General features: G+C 71.6%; 4 protein-coding genes across 4 annotated transcripts; 1 reads left to right on the forward strand and 3 right to left on the reverse strand.

Moving 5' to 3' along the window:
* Positions 1-2,356: 2,356 nt before the first annotated feature.
* MORN4 (MORN repeat containing 4) lies at positions 2,357-3,277 on the forward strand. The gene is made up of 4 exons (XM_026050751.1): positions 2,357-2,435; positions 2,542-2,656; positions 2,727-2,836; positions 3,097-3,277. Exons 1-4 carry the CDS (start codon positions 2,369-2,371, stop codon positions 3,243-3,245), a joined length of 441 nt encoding a protein of 146 aa, XP_025906536.1. The 5' UTR covers positions 2,357-2,368; the 3' UTR covers positions 3,246-3,277.
* A 778-nt stretch (positions 3,278-4,055) lies between these two features.
* HOGA1 (4-hydroxy-2-oxoglutarate aldolase 1) lies at positions 4,056-6,003 on the reverse strand. Its single transcript, XM_026050746.1, has 7 exons — positions 5,805-6,003; positions 5,343-5,471; positions 5,131-5,258; positions 4,914-5,048; positions 4,721-4,817; positions 4,474-4,607; positions 4,056-4,206 (listed from the first exon to the last, which is right to left on the reverse strand). Exons 1-7 carry the CDS (start codon positions 6,001-6,003, stop codon positions 4,057-4,059), a joined length of 972 nt encoding a protein of 323 aa, XP_025906531.1. The 3' UTR covers position 4,056.
* Positions 6,004-6,438: 435 nt separating this feature from the next.
* ANKRD2 (ankyrin repeat domain 2) lies at positions 6,439-8,323 on the reverse strand. Its single transcript, XM_026050664.1, has 9 exons — positions 8,261-8,323; positions 8,070-8,183; positions 7,791-7,952; positions 7,554-7,661; positions 7,272-7,370; positions 6,986-7,084; positions 6,795-6,893; positions 6,620-6,718; positions 6,439-6,543 (listed from the first exon to the last, which is right to left on the reverse strand). The coding sequence occupies exons 1-9, from the start codon at positions 8,321-8,323 to the stop codon at positions 6,439-6,441; spliced, it is 948 nt and encodes a 315-aa protein (XP_025906449.1).
* Positions 8,324-9,453: 1,130 nt separating this feature from the next.
* UBTD1 (ubiquitin domain containing 1) lies at positions 9,454-10,272 on the reverse strand. Its single transcript, XM_026050652.1, has 2 exons — positions 10,073-10,272; positions 9,454-9,916 (listed from the first exon to the last, which is right to left on the reverse strand). The coding sequence occupies exons 1-2, from the start codon at positions 10,245-10,247 to the stop codon at positions 9,531-9,533; spliced, it is 561 nt and encodes a 186-aa protein (XP_025906437.1). The 5' UTR covers positions 10,248-10,272; the 3' UTR covers positions 9,454-9,530.
* Positions 10,273-14,278: the final 4,006 nt, after the last annotated feature.

Here is a 14,278-nt window from a genome sequence, read left to right on the forward strand (position 1 = left end):
ACACACACACATACATCTATGTCCATATACACATATATATAGACTCCAATTTGATATACAGGGCACCAAATGTGTTTCTATATATACTTACAGGGCAACAATTTGCTATTCAGGGTGCCAATTATACATACAGGGTGCCAATTTGATATATAGGGCGCCCATTTCTTAYATGGGGCACCGGTTATGCCTCTAAAGTGCAAAAGACATATATAGGGTGCCAGTTTGCTTTGCAGAGTACCGATTATATATGCAACGTGTCATATGTATAGGGTCCATTTGATGAAGCAGGGTGTCAGGGCACTGATTCTATCAGTTATATGCGTGGGGCGCTGATTATATATATAGGGGGACCCTTAGATGAAGCAGAAGTCGGGCAGCGCCCTGAGAGCACCGGGCTCGAGGTCTGAGCGGCTCTCGCTGGGCCGGGCGGCCTTCAGAGCCGCCTTCCTTTCAGCCCCATGCCCCACACAAAGATGGCCGCTCTGGAGGCTCATGGCGTAATTCTCCGCCCCGCTGCCCTTCACAAAGATGGCGGCGCCCGGGCGGGGTGGGGTGGAGGGGCGCCGCCCCTCAGCAGCCGCATGGGCCTGCACACCGCCTTGCCCCACACAAAGATGGCGGCGGGCAAGAGCGGGGCGCTGCGGAGTGGGCCAATGGGGAGCCGCCTTGCTATGGGTTGCCATGGAGACAGCCAACGGCGCGCGAGGATGTGCCCTGGCGGCGCCGCGCCGCCCGGCGGGGCAGGGGGCGAGCGCGGAGGCAGGTGAGCGCGGCGGCGGTGCCGAGCGCCGCCCGTCCCGCCCCGCCCCGCCCCGCCCCGGGTGCACGGCCCGCGGGGAGCGGCGTGCATCCCGCCGGGTGCATAGTCCCCATGGCGGGTGCATGCATCACCCCCGGGTGCACGGTCCGCATGGTGCGGTGCATGCATGGCCGCCAGCTGCGTGGCCCCCGTGGTGGGGTGCATGGTCCCCACGGGGGTTGCAGACATCACTGACAGCTGCATGGTCCTCATCGGGGGTGCATGCATCGCCACCGGGTGCATGGTCCCCACTGGGTGTGCATGCATCGCCAGCAGGTGCATGGCTCATGCAGCATGTGCATGTGGGGCCCCTGGGTGCCCGACCTATGTGGGCTGTGCATGCATGATGCCTGGGTGCACGAGCTGCATGGGGCTCACATACAGCACCCGTGGGTGTACGGCCTGGTGTGGGGGGCGTGCAACACCCCCAGGGTCATGGTCCGTGTTGGGTGTGCATGCAGCATCTCTGTGGCTCCTAGGGGCTGTGCATGCATGGCACGGGGGGTGCATCACCCGTGGGTGTGTGGCCCATGAGGGGTGTGCAAGCACTGCCTGTGGGTGTGTGCTCCAGATGGGTTTGCAAGTGTCACCCGTGGGTGCACAGCCTGTGCAGGGTGTGTGTGTGTCACACAAAGGTGGGCACGTTACCAGAGGCCATGGGCCCGGGCAGCCGCCCGGGCTGTTGTGCACCTATTGCCCTGGCTGCTGCAGCYGCTGTGCRTGCAAAGGGGAACCACCAGTGCCCCCCAAGAACGCCTGGCTCCGGCACTGGCTGTGCGGGATGAGGGAGCCTTTCCCTGCTGTAGCTGCCTCTGCTCCTTGTCCCTCTGCTCCGGCACTGAGCAGCCTTTCCCGGACCCACCCTGCAGCGCTCGGGCCGCTCCAGCCGTCGGCAGGGAGCAGTATTCCCCCGTGCTGCCGGGATCCGCGCTCCGCAGGGCACAAAGCCCTGGCGAGCRACCGCGGGCCTTCCCAGCGCCGCTTCCCGCTGGCTCCCAGCTGAGCTCGGTGCCGCTCTGCGGTGTCCGGGGCGGCCAGCTGAGCCCACGCTGCAGAGACAGGGCCGGCTGGAGGGCGGCTCCACGATGGGTCTTTGCAGCCGGAGCTGGAATTYCCCCAAGCCCCCGTGCTGGCACCGAGCCCAGCGTGGTCGCTTGGCCAGAGCCCGCCAGGGTGCAGGACGCTGTGGAGACGCCAGGGTCCCCGACGTGGGGGTCCCCRCAGTGTCCCCATGTCCCTGGAGGAGGGGACCCATGCGTGGGCACAGCTCCACTCCGGCTGCTGCCGGGCTCCTGTTGCTGCCGCCCGCTCGTGTTTCAGGGGCTGCGACCCGCACGGCTGCTCGCCACGCGGCGGGCGGCCGCAACCCGAACCGGCAGCTGCGGTTTCACAGGCAGCGGGGCTGGCCGCCGCGCTCACATCCTCCGCGGCCGTCGCCAGCGCTGGCACTTGCCCCTGCGCAGGCGGGAGGAGCCGCGGGCAGCGGGGCGGGCGCCGCGCTGCTCCCCGGTGCCCAGCGGCCGCTCTGTCCCGCACAGCCCTCGCCCGGCGCGCGCGGAGCCCGGCGCCATGACCCTCACCAAAGGCTCCTTCACCTACTCCAGCGGCGAGGAGTACCGCGGCGAGTGGAAGGAGGGTGAGCGGGGCGCGCGGTGCCGCGGGGTGCCGCGGGGCGCCCGACGCTGCCCCGTTGCTGGCGGGCAGCGCTTGGCCCCGCTCCCAGTGCTGCCGCCCTGGCGCAGGGCGCCGGCACGGCATCGGGCAGCTCACGTTTGCCGACGGCACCGCCTACGTGGGGCACTTCGAGAACGGGCTCTTCCACGGCTGCGGCGTGCTCTCCTTCCCGGACGGCTCCAGGTGAGCGCGGGCACCGCGCGGCCCCGGCACGGCCTCGGCGCCGCTGAAAGGGACCCTCTGTCCCGCGCAGGTACGAGGGGGAGTTCGTGCAGGGCAAGTTCAACGGCGTCGGCGTTTTCACGCGCTGCGACAACATGACCTTCGAGGGCGAGTTCAAAGGCGGGCGCGTGTACGGCTTCGGTGAGTGCTCCGGAGGCGCCGGCGCGCGCCCGGACTCCGGCCGCCTGGCACGGTGCATGCGGCCCCGGGAGCGCCGGGCAGCCTGGGGCATGTGCACCCCGGCCCCACCGGCGGCGGCACCGCTCACCACGGCCCCGCTTGCCCCCGTGCCCCTCGGCCACCCCTCTTGTGCTTCCCTTCGGTGTCTCCCACTGTGTCCGTGCAGTCCCGACCTGGCGTGCGCTGCCCCCACCCCGTGACTCCCGGCCGCTCCCCCCCAGGTCTCCTGACGTTCCCCGACGGCTCCCACGGAGTGCCGCGCAACGAGGGCTTCTTTGAGAACAACAAGCTGCTGCGGCGCGAGAAGTGCCCGGCCGTGATCCAGAGGGCCCAGAGCGCCTCCAAGTCCGCGCACAACCTCACGGCGTGAGGGCAGCGCGGGCCCCGCTGCCGTGGGGCACGGCAGGGCTCCGCGCGTGCCGGSGCCACCCTGGTGCCTTCTCCCGCCGGCCGCAGCCCTGGTGGCCGCCGTGCCCTGTGCCCAGGCCAGGGCAGCAGCCGCAGGGGCTCGGGGACGGGGCGGATGGGGGGACCCCCTCGCCTGGGGTGCTGGCCGGGGCTGGCGGGCAGCTGGCTGGACCACGTGCCCAGCCTGGCCTCGGGCTCGCTGCAGGGACGATGCTGCCTCCTCGCTGTGCCAAGCGGCCGCAGCGGGAGCCGCGGGGATGGCGAGCAAGGAGCCTGGGCATCACGGAGCTGCGCACCGGGGCAGGGATGTGGCTGCCGGTGCCRGCAGGGAGCACCCGCTCCTGTCTCACCCCGTGTGCAGCCCTCTCCTCCCTGCTGCAGACACCCCCAGTGCCCCTCTGCCCTGGGGTGCTGGCAGCCGTGGGGCGGCAGCGGGGCCGTGCGCTGGCGGCGGCTCCGTGCCCACCCCGCTCCCGTGCCTTGCTGTGTCCCTGCCTTGCGCTGCCGCCCGCACGGGCCGCAGCTCAGTAAAGCGCGTTGCCAAACGCCGCCCGTCTCCTCTGTGCCGTGGCGCGCGCGGGCACGGACGCGGGCACGCRGGGCCTGCAGGGACGGCAGGTTTATTCCCATCTCGGCACGCTCCAGGGCRCAGCAGGGGCATCGCCAGCCCGGGACACACCGCAGGCACAACGGGGACCCTGCGGGCTGAGCTCCTGGCACTGCCACGGGCACAGCAGGCCGTGGGATGGCTCCTGGGGGCCACGGGCGGCCCCTCAGAGCCAGCCGTTGGCGCTGAAGGCCTCCCTCAGCTCCTGCTCCTGGCTGGCGCTCAGCGGCGCCAGGGGCGCGCGGCACGGGCCCCCGTGGTAGCCGAACCACTCCATGGCCTTCTTGAGCCCCGCGATCCCGAAGCGCCGGGTCACCTGCAGGAACACGGGTGCCAAGACRCACAGGGATGCGGGTGGGCTGGGTGGCTGCACAGCCCGTGGGCAGGGGCGCAGCCAGGCACGGATGGGGCTCTCCGTGCAGGGGACATCCCTGCCAGCTCCACGGGCGCTTCCCCCATCCCCTCCTATAAATAGCCGGTGCCTGGGACACCGGGGTTGGGTGCCAGGGGACACGCTGTTCCCGGCCTGGGGAGGCTGGCACTGCCCCCGGCACCGGCTCCTGGCCGCGCGGGCATCGCTCACCGCCGTGTTGGGCTCCACGAGCCGGTGCTGCAGGTCGCGGGCCTCCTGCCAGCGCCCTTCCCGGCACAGCCGCTCCAGCTGGCACAACGGGGCGCCCAGCACGTTGGCCAGGGCGCAGATCCCCCCRACGGCACCTGCGGGCACATGGGCAGCCTGCACTGTCTGTGCCCGCCTTTCTCCCTGCTCACCCCCTGCTCCCAGCCCCAGGGCCGGCTCCCTGGGGCCAGCAGGGCCACTCGGCACCTACCCATGGCGTAACTGGCCAGTAGGAAGCCGGCCGATCCCGCCAGCACCTGGAAACCTTCCTGCCGCGTCTTGTGGACGATGAGCGCCAGGCGGGTGATCTGGGGCAAGACACAGGGCACCATTTGGAGCTGAGGATCCATGTCCCGGCTTCCCAACCTCTCCCTGCTGCCCAGGGAAGTTGGCACCAAACTCACGTCCCCACCGCTGTCCTTGATCCCCACGATGTTGGGGTGCTGCGCCAGGGTGAGCACGGCCTCCAGCGGCAGCTCCAGGCCGGTGTTGGCGGGGACGCTGTAGAGCACCACGGGCACGGGCGACGCGTCGGCCACCTTGCACGCACCGAGTGGGGCCGGGCTCAGCGCGCTGCCGCCAGCGTGCAGCCCGTGCCGCCCGGCGGAGYGCGGCGCCCACCTCCGTGTAGTGCCGCACCAGCGCGGCGCTGCTCATGGCACCCCGGTAGTAGCAGGGGGTCACCACGAGCGCTGCGTCGGCGCCCGCCTCTGCCACGCTGGCCGTCATCTCCACGGTGGCGCGCGTGGCTGCGGAGGAGGCCGTRCCGTGGGGGTCCCCGCGGCGTCCCGTGGGGGTCCCCGCGGCGTCCCCGGCGCTCCCCGCACACTCACATTCGCAGCCCGAGCCGGCCAGCAGCAGGCGGCCGGCGGGCAGCACGCAGCGCACGCGCCTCAGCACCTCCAGGCGCTCGTGCGGCGCCAGCAAGGGGTACTCGCCGCTGGAGCCCTGCACCACGACGCCTGCAACACAAGGAGGGGCGGGCGGCGCCGGGGGTGGCAGCGGGGCCCGGGGCCAACCCCCTGCACGCTGGGTGCCCCTGAGCTCAGGGCTCCCTCACTGGGGCGCACAGGGCCCCTCTGCATCACTGGAGCCCACATTGCCAGGAGGGATTGTGCGCCCAKGGTGCCTGCGTGAGCGCTGCAGGTGCCCCTGCCCTGCCAAGCGTCCGCAGCGGCCACCAGCCCAGGAGCAAAGTCCGTCGGAGGCCCTGCGCCCGCGGGAGGCCCCGGCTGCAGCCGCCGCGGCCCCCAGGAGACTCGGCGGAGCCCGCGGCACGGCTGGGCTGCGCTCACCTCGGAAGGGCAGCCCCGCGTAGCGGCGCACGTTGCCCTCCAGCTGCGCATAGTCCACGTCCTGCGCGGGCGACAAGGGGGTGACGAGGGGCGGGTAGATGCCGGCCAGGTCGAGCGCAGGGCGCGGGGCCAGCGCGGTGCCGAGCCCCCGGCGCAGCAGCAGCCGGAGCGGTGAGGRGAGCCCTGCGGCGAGCGCCATGGCCGTCCCAGTGCCAGGCGCTGGCAATGATTGACCAGACGGGGAGGGATCCGGGGCAGGGCCGAGGCGGCATCCGGCAAGACAGGGGTCCCTTCCCGCCCCTCCGCAGCCTGCACGCGGAGTGGCTGCTGCCCGGTGCAGCCCTCGCCCCACTTTTCCTCCATGGATTCATGTATCGTCTGCAGCACTGCAAGCAGGAAGCTTGCAGCGCACACAGCACGAGGGTCCCGTGGTCCCCACACTGCCACAATGTGCCCCATCGCCCTGAGGACTCTGTGGGTGCCTGATGCCACACAAGGCAGCCGGATAACCCAGTTCCTGCCCACGGCCACCTCGCTGCCTGGCACATCCCCGAGCCCAACTGTGCTTTGCCAGCTTTTATTGACACGGACAAAGCCCCAGCAGCGCCTCGGAGCGGAGCTGGGCCCGGCGCCGTCACGCGGGGACCTCCATGTCGCCCTGCGGCCGCTCCTTGGTCTCCAGCGCCTGGCGCGTGTCCACCTGCCACTGCTGCACCAGGTCCGTGGGCGTCTTGCCCTCCTGCGAGCGCAGGCAGGGGGTGGTTGGGCGCGAGGCAGCCGGGCTGGTGCGGGTCCCCGCGGGCCGCTGCGCTCACCAGGTTCCTGGCCATCATGTCGGCCCCGTGCAGGATGAGCATCTTGATGATCCTGTAGCGGCTGAGGCGCGTGGCGTCGTGCAGMGCCGTGTCGCCTTCCTGCGGCAGGGACAGGCAGTGCCAGCCCGGAGGCTGCGCGTGCCCGGCGCCGCCGCGCGGCCCGCCGGCCACCTACCCTGTCGGCGGAGTTGATGTGCGCCCCGCAGTGGATGAGGTGCTCCACGATGTCGGGGTGCCCGGTGCGGGTGGCCACGTGGAGCGGGGTGCTCAGCAGCTGCGCCGGGGCGGACGTGCAGCGGGCAGCATCAGGGTGGCCTGCCCGCCGCCGCGGTGCCCCGCGCCCCGTGGCCGCCCGTCCCGCCTCACCTTGTCCTTGAGGTTGAGGTCGGCGCCGCGGTCCTGCAGCAGCTTCACCACGTCCAGGTGGCCCCCCCGGCAGGCCCAGTGCACGGCGGTGCAGTCCAGCTGYGCACGCAGAGCCCGGTCACGGCTGGGGACACCGCCAGCCTGTCCCTGCTCCCTGTCCCTGTGCCCAGGCAAACCCGGCCCGCGGCACCTCCACGCTCCTCGCAGAGCATCTCCTCCTGCCTGGCCCCACGTGTGGGCACGGGGCACCCCAAAGCGCCGCTCCCGGCAGGGCTCCCAGGCTCACCCGGTCCCTGAAGTCGACGGTGGCACCGCTGTCCAGCAGCTTCCGCAGGATGTCCATGTGTCCCTCCAGCGCAGAGCGGTGCAGGGCCGTGCGGTGGAACTGGGGGCAGCAGGAGCTGTGCTGGCACCCACTGGCCCCACTAGCCCCAGCACATGGGGCAGCCCATGGGGCAGCCAGGCACGGTGCGATGGGACGAGCGSGACTCGTCCCCACAACTCCGTGCCCCGGTGCCCGGCATCAGGGCATTGCGCCAGGCGCCCGCCAGCCGCCAGGCAGCTCTACCTCGTCACACGTGTCCGGGGAGCCTCCATCTGCCAAAAACTTCTCGATGACGCGCATTTTCCCCCGCACGGCGGCTCGCAGGAAGGTTTCTGGCTCCACAGGGCCCTCCTGGGGCAGGGGGACAGGACATGGCASCGTATGGGGACAGCGTGGGGCTTTTTGCACCCAGCTGTCCCTGTGGAGGACACAGCYGTGACCGGTCTCCCGGCTCCCCGTGCCGGGACTGCCCCCACATACGATCTCCGGGGAGTCGGGCGGYGGCGGCGGCTCGGGGGTGGCCGCCCGCTCCTCGCGGCGCTTGCGGCGCTGCTTGCGCAGCTCGATGAGGTGCTGGATGCTCCCCACGTCGATGATCTCCCGCCGCAGGTCCACGGAGCTCCTCCGCGCGCGCTCCTGGCCCTGGGGGGGACGCGCCGCCCACGTGCCCTGTGCTGGGAGCCGAGCGCGGCACAGGGGGCTGCGCTGCCCTCCGTGCACTGCAGCCTCCCTCCAGCCCTGCCCCRTGCCCGGGCCCACCTTGAGAGCCTCGACGCCCCGGTTCCTGGCGCCGYGGCGCTTCTCCTCCTCCAGCTCCGGCGTGTCCATCCGCTCCACGGGCGGCGGCTCCCGGGGACCCTCCGCCTTGAGCCTCTGCGGGGACACGCGGTGCGGGGGTGCTGAGCAGCGGCCCCGCACCCGGCACCCAAYGCCCCGCGGGCAGGACCCACCTGCTCCTCCTCCGCCAGCTTCTGCTCGATGAGCTCCGTGGCCCATTGCACGTCGGGCTCCATGGCTGCGGTCTGGGGGGGTCCGGCGCTGGCCGCAGGGCTGCGGGTGGCCTGGCCGGCCGCGGGGCTTTTTATGCCGCCCGCCGCTGCGTCCCGCTGCCCAAGGGCACCGACAGCTGTGGCTGCTCCACATGACTGGGGCAGCTTTGCCATGAGCTCACTGCTGCTTTCTGGTGCCCCCGGCTCACCCCCGAGCGCCCGGCGCGCTCTTAAAGAGACTGGGGTCCCCTGTCACCCCGGCTGTGCGGGGGGACCCCGTGCCAGGCTGCGCCGTGCATGGGCACCCTCGGTGCAGCCACGGGACGGCGCCGCGGGATGCGCCGCTCGGCGCCCATCGCCCCGTCCCTGCCGTAGCTCCCTGTGGCCACAGCGCTCCCTCGGCTTTGGAGGATGACCTCAGGCGGGGAGCGTCCCAGGCAGCCCTGGCGGGCCCAGGCGTCCGGCCGGCGCACGGGCAGCCTGGCAGCAGCCGGCTCACGCGGGGCCGTGGCCGCAGCTATTCCCGGCCACGTGCACTCCCCGGCCCTCCCGGGCTTTGCTTTCCCCTTTTGTAAGATGAGGCCAGCGCTGCCCTGTGCTGGGACAGTTAATGCGCTGGGCACCCGCCATGGGGACTGGAACGGAGACAAGAGAGGGACGGGCACGTGTCACCCTCTCCGGGGAGCGCTGGCCGCGCGCCAGGGCCACCCTTGGGTGCCAGAGCCCCAGGTGCAGCAGGGCCAGCGCTGCTGAGACACAGAGAGTGGGGACAGGACCCCTGACGGACACCCCGAGCTGGGCCCGGAGGTGGGGGCAGGAGCAGGGATGAAAAGGCTTTATTGATAAATACACGGACTATGTACAGCCGGGAGACATCTCCAGCTGGCCCAGCGCTCCGGGCACCGGGAGCAGCAGCCTCGGCCTGCCCCAAGGCCGAGCGCAGCAGGTCATGGCCTCTCCCCGGCGGGAATGCCGCGGGAAACGCCGGCACCCAGGGACATGTAGCCCTGGACCTTCTGTAGCCAGTGGGGCCGCATCCTTGTCCCCAGCGGCGAGGGGCTGCCACAGCCTGGGGCAGCCCATGGGCCCAGGAGCCCTGCAGAGCCGAGCAGGGGCCTCTCCGTGCGGGTGCCAGGGCACCCAGGGGCTGCTGCTGCGTCCCCACGTGGGACAGGAGCTGCGGGCTCTGCCACTGCCAGCCCCGTCCCGCCGGACCCGCGCGGGCGGGCGCTCAGTTCCTGGGAGGCAGCGGCTGGTTCACGATCACTTGCACGACAAAATCCTTCTGGATCTTGGTGTCCTGCAGGCGCGTGCGGTCGGTGAGCAGCTTCCCCGAGAAGAACCAGCGCTGCCAGGCCAGCTCGATGCCCTCCTGCGCCTGCAGCTGCTTCTTGAGCTGCCCCACGGTGTCGCCCATGCTGGCGCTGAGCCGCAGGTCCTTGCCCGTGGAGAGGCGCACCTTGAGCGCGAACTCGCGCCGCGCGCCGGGCAGCGGCTCCGCCGCCTCCGCRCTCTCCTCCTCGCTCCGCTCCAGGATGAGGTTGACGGGCGGCGCCAGGCAGTACACGGGCAGCTGGTACCGGTTGCCCAGCTCGTCGTAGCACTCGGTCAGCGACCCTGGGGACAGTGCRGGGAGAGGCTGGGGGCACGCGGGGGACACGGCCGCCCCACGCGGTGGGCGCAGAGCCAGCCCCATGCCCGGCAGCCTCTCTTCAAGGCAGGGCTGTGCCCAKGGCCTCCCCAGGACGTGGGGTGGGCAGCAGCGCCGCTCACCGTGGGGCAGGGTGATGCTGGCGCCGTCCAGGATGGCCTGGGCCAGGCTGTGCTCGTTGGCCTCCACGGCGTAGGCGGCCGCCTTGAGCGCGTCCCAGATCTCCTTACGGCCCTCGAAGGCRGGCGCCGTGTCCCAGAACTCGTCCCGCTTGCTGCGCAGCTGCCCGTCCGTCATGGGGTAGTCGCTCTTCCACTTGGGACGCTCCTTCTTCAGGGGCTCGTTGCGGCCTGCGAGGGGGCGGGATGCTCAGGGGGCTTCCCGGCAGCCCCGGCACCCCGCGACGTGTCCCTGCCAGGCACAGGACGGTCCCCAAAGTRGTGACAGGACTGGGTCCCTTGGCCCTGTGCAGAGGGGACTGTCGAGGCCGTGCCGGGACGGCCTCTTCCCCGTGGGGTGGCCACGAGGCCTCGGCCCCTGTGAGGCAGGGCAGTATTTATAGCTCGRGAATTAGCCAGGGAATAAGCAGGAGAGGGATTACAGGGGCTGAGCCGCGGCCCGGGCGGCAGGGCAGGACTCGTGGGTCCTCTCTGGCGTCACCCCGGCCACGTGGGCACCTGGCGCTGGGGCCGCACGGATGGGCTCGCGGCTCCCGAGCCCCGTGGGAACAGGCGCATCCCGGCAGCCCCACGGCGGGGCCGGAAGCGTGGGGCAGGAAGGAGCTGCTGTCACTCCCAGCCGGGCCGGGGACAATGCGCGACAACCGCTCCTTCCTGCCGCCCCTCTGCGGGCCGCCCAGCGGGACCGCTCCGGATGGGGGGATGCGGACRAGCCCGGAGCTCCTGCAGGAAGGAGGCCATGCGCCTACACAGTGACAGGCCCACTGCCACCCTGGGGGCAGTCGCGGCCCCACGCCACCCGCCGRCACACACCGACCCCTGCACGAGGGGCAGCCAGTGCCCGCCGAGCTGTGCGCCCCAGAGCGCTTTTCCCTGGAAAAGCACACACGCTTTTCCCTGGAAAAACACAACGCGATGCCTGCTTGCACAGTGAGCACCAGCCCACAGCTGGGTGCACACACAGCACCCATGCCGGGGACCCGCAGGGTGCAGGAGGGCTCGGCTACCCCGAGCAGCAGCACCCGGAGCACCGTGCGGCACCCGCATCCCCCGGGGAGCCAGGGCGGGCGCAGGCAGCGCTGCCGATTCAGCAGTCACGGTGCTGGGCAGGAGGGATCTGCAGCAGCGTGGGACGCAGCAAGGTCACACAGAGCAGCTGCCCCGGGACGGCACCGTCACCGCCTGGAGGATGCGGGATGTGGAGCTGCCAGCCCTGTGGGCCACGGAGCCCAGCCGGACCTTCCCGCTGCCTCCCCCCGCGGCCACCACGGGCACCTGGGGGAGGCCGGGAGCGCAGGGACAAGGGGGAAGGTCTCCAGCCCTGTCCCTGCCGCCTCCGGCGTCACTGACGCCCCTCTCCACGCCAGCCCGCTGGGGACACCAGGCTCCTGGCGAAGGTCTCCAGTGCRTGGCACCGTCGTGGTGCCGTCACCCTCCACCCCGCGCGCCGGCTGGGAAAGGAGGTGCTGCGAGACCCAGTCCGCATCACCGCCCCCGCTTCACTTCCAGCGAGGGGAAGCATCCGGGGCCAGTTGGCGCACGGGAGCGGGATCACGGCCGTCGGGACGGATGAGCTCCCGCACGGGCAGCCGGAGCGGGCCGGGCCGGCGCGGGCGGCCGGGACGTGGCGGCGCAGGTAGGCGGCAGCTAAGCCCCTCTGCTTATCGCTGCCGCTAATCACCTCGCGCCGCTCTATTCCTGGCCCCGTTGTGCAACCCGCGCAGCAGCAGCGCCTCGGCACGGGCCCGGCTGCGCCCGGCCTCGCTCCAACAGGATGTGGTTGGCAGCGTCTCCCGCGCCGCGGCCCTGCCGCCTGCCGTGCCACAGCCCTGCCCTGCCTGGAGTCGCAGCTCCGGCACCCCGGGATCACCCCATCCCAGGTCAGGCATGTCCTGGAGCTGCAGGGAGCTCCCTGCCCCAGGGCAACGCGCACCGACACCCTGCTCTGCGCCACAGGACACAGGGCGGCAGTGCCAGCGGTGCCCGGAGGCCGCTCCGCAGCCCTGCGGCTCTGTCCTGCCCCAGCCCTGCGGCTGCGCCCGGCTGCCCGGGACACGGCGGCCACCTGCAGCGGGAGCCCTGCCAGGAGCCGCCTGAGGCRGCTCAGCCCGAGCTCGGCCCGTGGCCATCGGAGCCCTCTCGCCCGGGAAGGGGAGGACAGGACGCAGTTCACAACAGCACAGAGCAGGAAGAGGGGATGGGAAATGCCGGATCCACCTGGGGCCATGCAGGGTCCCGGGGGGCAGCCAGCCAGGCCCACGCGCTGCATGGTGGGGTCCCACGGCAGCCGAGCCGGAGGACCTGCTGTCCCTGCGCTCCCATCCCACAGCAGCTCCCTGTGCATCCCTGCCCCACACCCTCCATTCATCACCCATGGGTGCAACCCTCTGCCACCGGCTGAGGCAGCTCCACCACCCCGCAAGCAGGGCAGGAATCGCCCTGGGGACAGCCGGGCTCTGCCACAGGCTGCACACACAAGCTGTCGGTTCCGTAAACCCACTGGGGCGCCAGGGCTGCCCTGGCCATCACTGCCCCCCCATGCCCTTGGCGAGCCCTGCCCGAGGCGGCCAGGAGCTCGGCACGGACGCGGGAAGCCTCGCAGGGAGAGCTCCGGGCTGCGGGACTGCGGCAGCAGCAGCTCCAGCCACCGCGGCCCTGCAACCAGACACCGTGGCGGCCRCGGGCGCCCGCGAGAGCGGCCGCGCTCGGGGCCGAGCAGAGCCCCGGTGCTGCAGCTCACCTTGCAAGGGCGCCGCTGGAACGCCGCGCACGGAGCCGCCCGCGCTGCCCCCTCCCAGCGCGGCGGCACCGCGCCAGCGCCGAGCTGTTTGCCAAGGGCCTCGCACACCCACGGCGCCGAGCAAACAGCCCGGCCGGGGCCCAGCTGCGCCCGCAAGGAGCCTGCAAGGAGACGCCTGCAGCCGCAGGGCTGCAGCCCCGGGGCTCCTGCACAGCCCGGCGCATGGARCTGTCCGTGGGGAGCAGCTCACTTGGTGTCGACCGTGCTGGGTGGCTGCGCTGCTCTGGGCATCGAGCCCTTGAGGCTCCATAGAGCACCCCGAAAAGGATCCTTGGATTCCTGGGCATGCCCGGAGCCGGCTGCCCACCATGCGCCTCCGTGCATGAACCGCGTCCGCTGCCCTCGGACAACGTCCCCAAAGCCCTCGGCAGGCTGGGAGGCAGCAGCAGTCATGCCAAAGCCCCACGCACAGGCTCTGCCTGCTCTCGCCAGCGCAGGGCTGGCTGACTCGCATAGAGCCTGCCGGAAAATCCTCTTTCCTTCCCAGCCACCTGCAGCTCGGCTCCCACGAGAAGCGACCTGCACGCTCGGCGCTTCCTCTTCCTCCTCTCCGGCCTCCACAAGCGCTTGGCTCCAAACACAACAATTATCAAGTGGGTGCAACGTGTGCTGCTATTGCACCGGCTGGGGAGGAGGGCGCCGGGAAGGGAGGCATGATTCACCCTGCCGCCCGCACGGCTCCTGGCGGGGCCGCATTTGGGAATGCAGGGGCTGGCTCYAACACTAGGAGCCCCAGCGGAGCCTGCCAGCGAGTTTTCCTGGGAATCACRGCTGCACGCTGGCAATTCCAGAAGCGGAGAGGTGCTCGACTCGTCACCTCTCCCAGCTTRGAGCTCGCACGGGACACACGGCCTGGGTAACCCACAAGCAGCCGGAGCCCGGGGGCGATGACTCCTCCGCTCGGCCTCCCAGCCACTGAATCACCCCCGTGGGCACCGGGCCTGCCGGTGCCACCGGCCCATCCGAGCGGCGCCGCGTGTGGCAACATCCTGGGGAAGCGCCTGACGCAAGCGCCATTCCACAGGGATTCGGGGCTCTCCTCGGGGCGCCGCTCCCTCCCGCGGCCGGGTTGCCCGGGAGCCGCCGGGACGGGGCTGCAGGGCAGCCCGGGGCGCTGCCAGCCGGGACACGGCACCGCGCGGCGCCGGGGACAGCGGGACGGGGCCGGCACCCGAGGCCGCCGCCGTGCGCACGTCGCCGGACACGGGCTGCGACACCCCCTGCCCCGGCGGGCACGAGCCTGGGGTCCCGGCACGATCCCGGCACGGCGGGAGGCGCGCGGGCTCGGGCGGAACAGGAGCCGCCCGCGCCGAGCGGGGCAGCGGAGCGGCGCCGGCGCCGGGGGAAGC

The sequence above is a fragment of the Nothoprocta perdicaria genome, unplaced genomic scaffold (genome assembly GCF_003342845.1).
Source record: "Nothoprocta perdicaria isolate Ctin4 unplaced genomic scaffold, notPer1 scaffold_7, whole genome shotgun sequence".
Lineage (NCBI taxonomy): Eukaryota > Metazoa > Chordata > Aves > Tinamiformes > Tinamidae > Nothoprocta > Nothoprocta perdicaria.

Bases quoted from the DNA above. Each gene is read 5' to 3' on its own strand.
- MORN4 (XM_026050751.1), top strand. From the start codon at position 2,369: ATGACCCTCACCAAAGGCTCCTTCACCTACTCCAGCGGCGAGGAGTAC. The intron at 2,657-2,726 runs GTGAGCGCGGGC...TGTCCCGCGCAG, and splicing joins TCCTTCCCGGACGGCTCCAG to GTACGAGGGGGAGTTCGTGC. The intron at 2,837-3,096 runs GTGAGTGCTCCG...GCTCCCCCCCAG, and splicing joins CGGGCGCGTGTACGGCTTCG to GTCTCCTGACGTTCCCCGAC.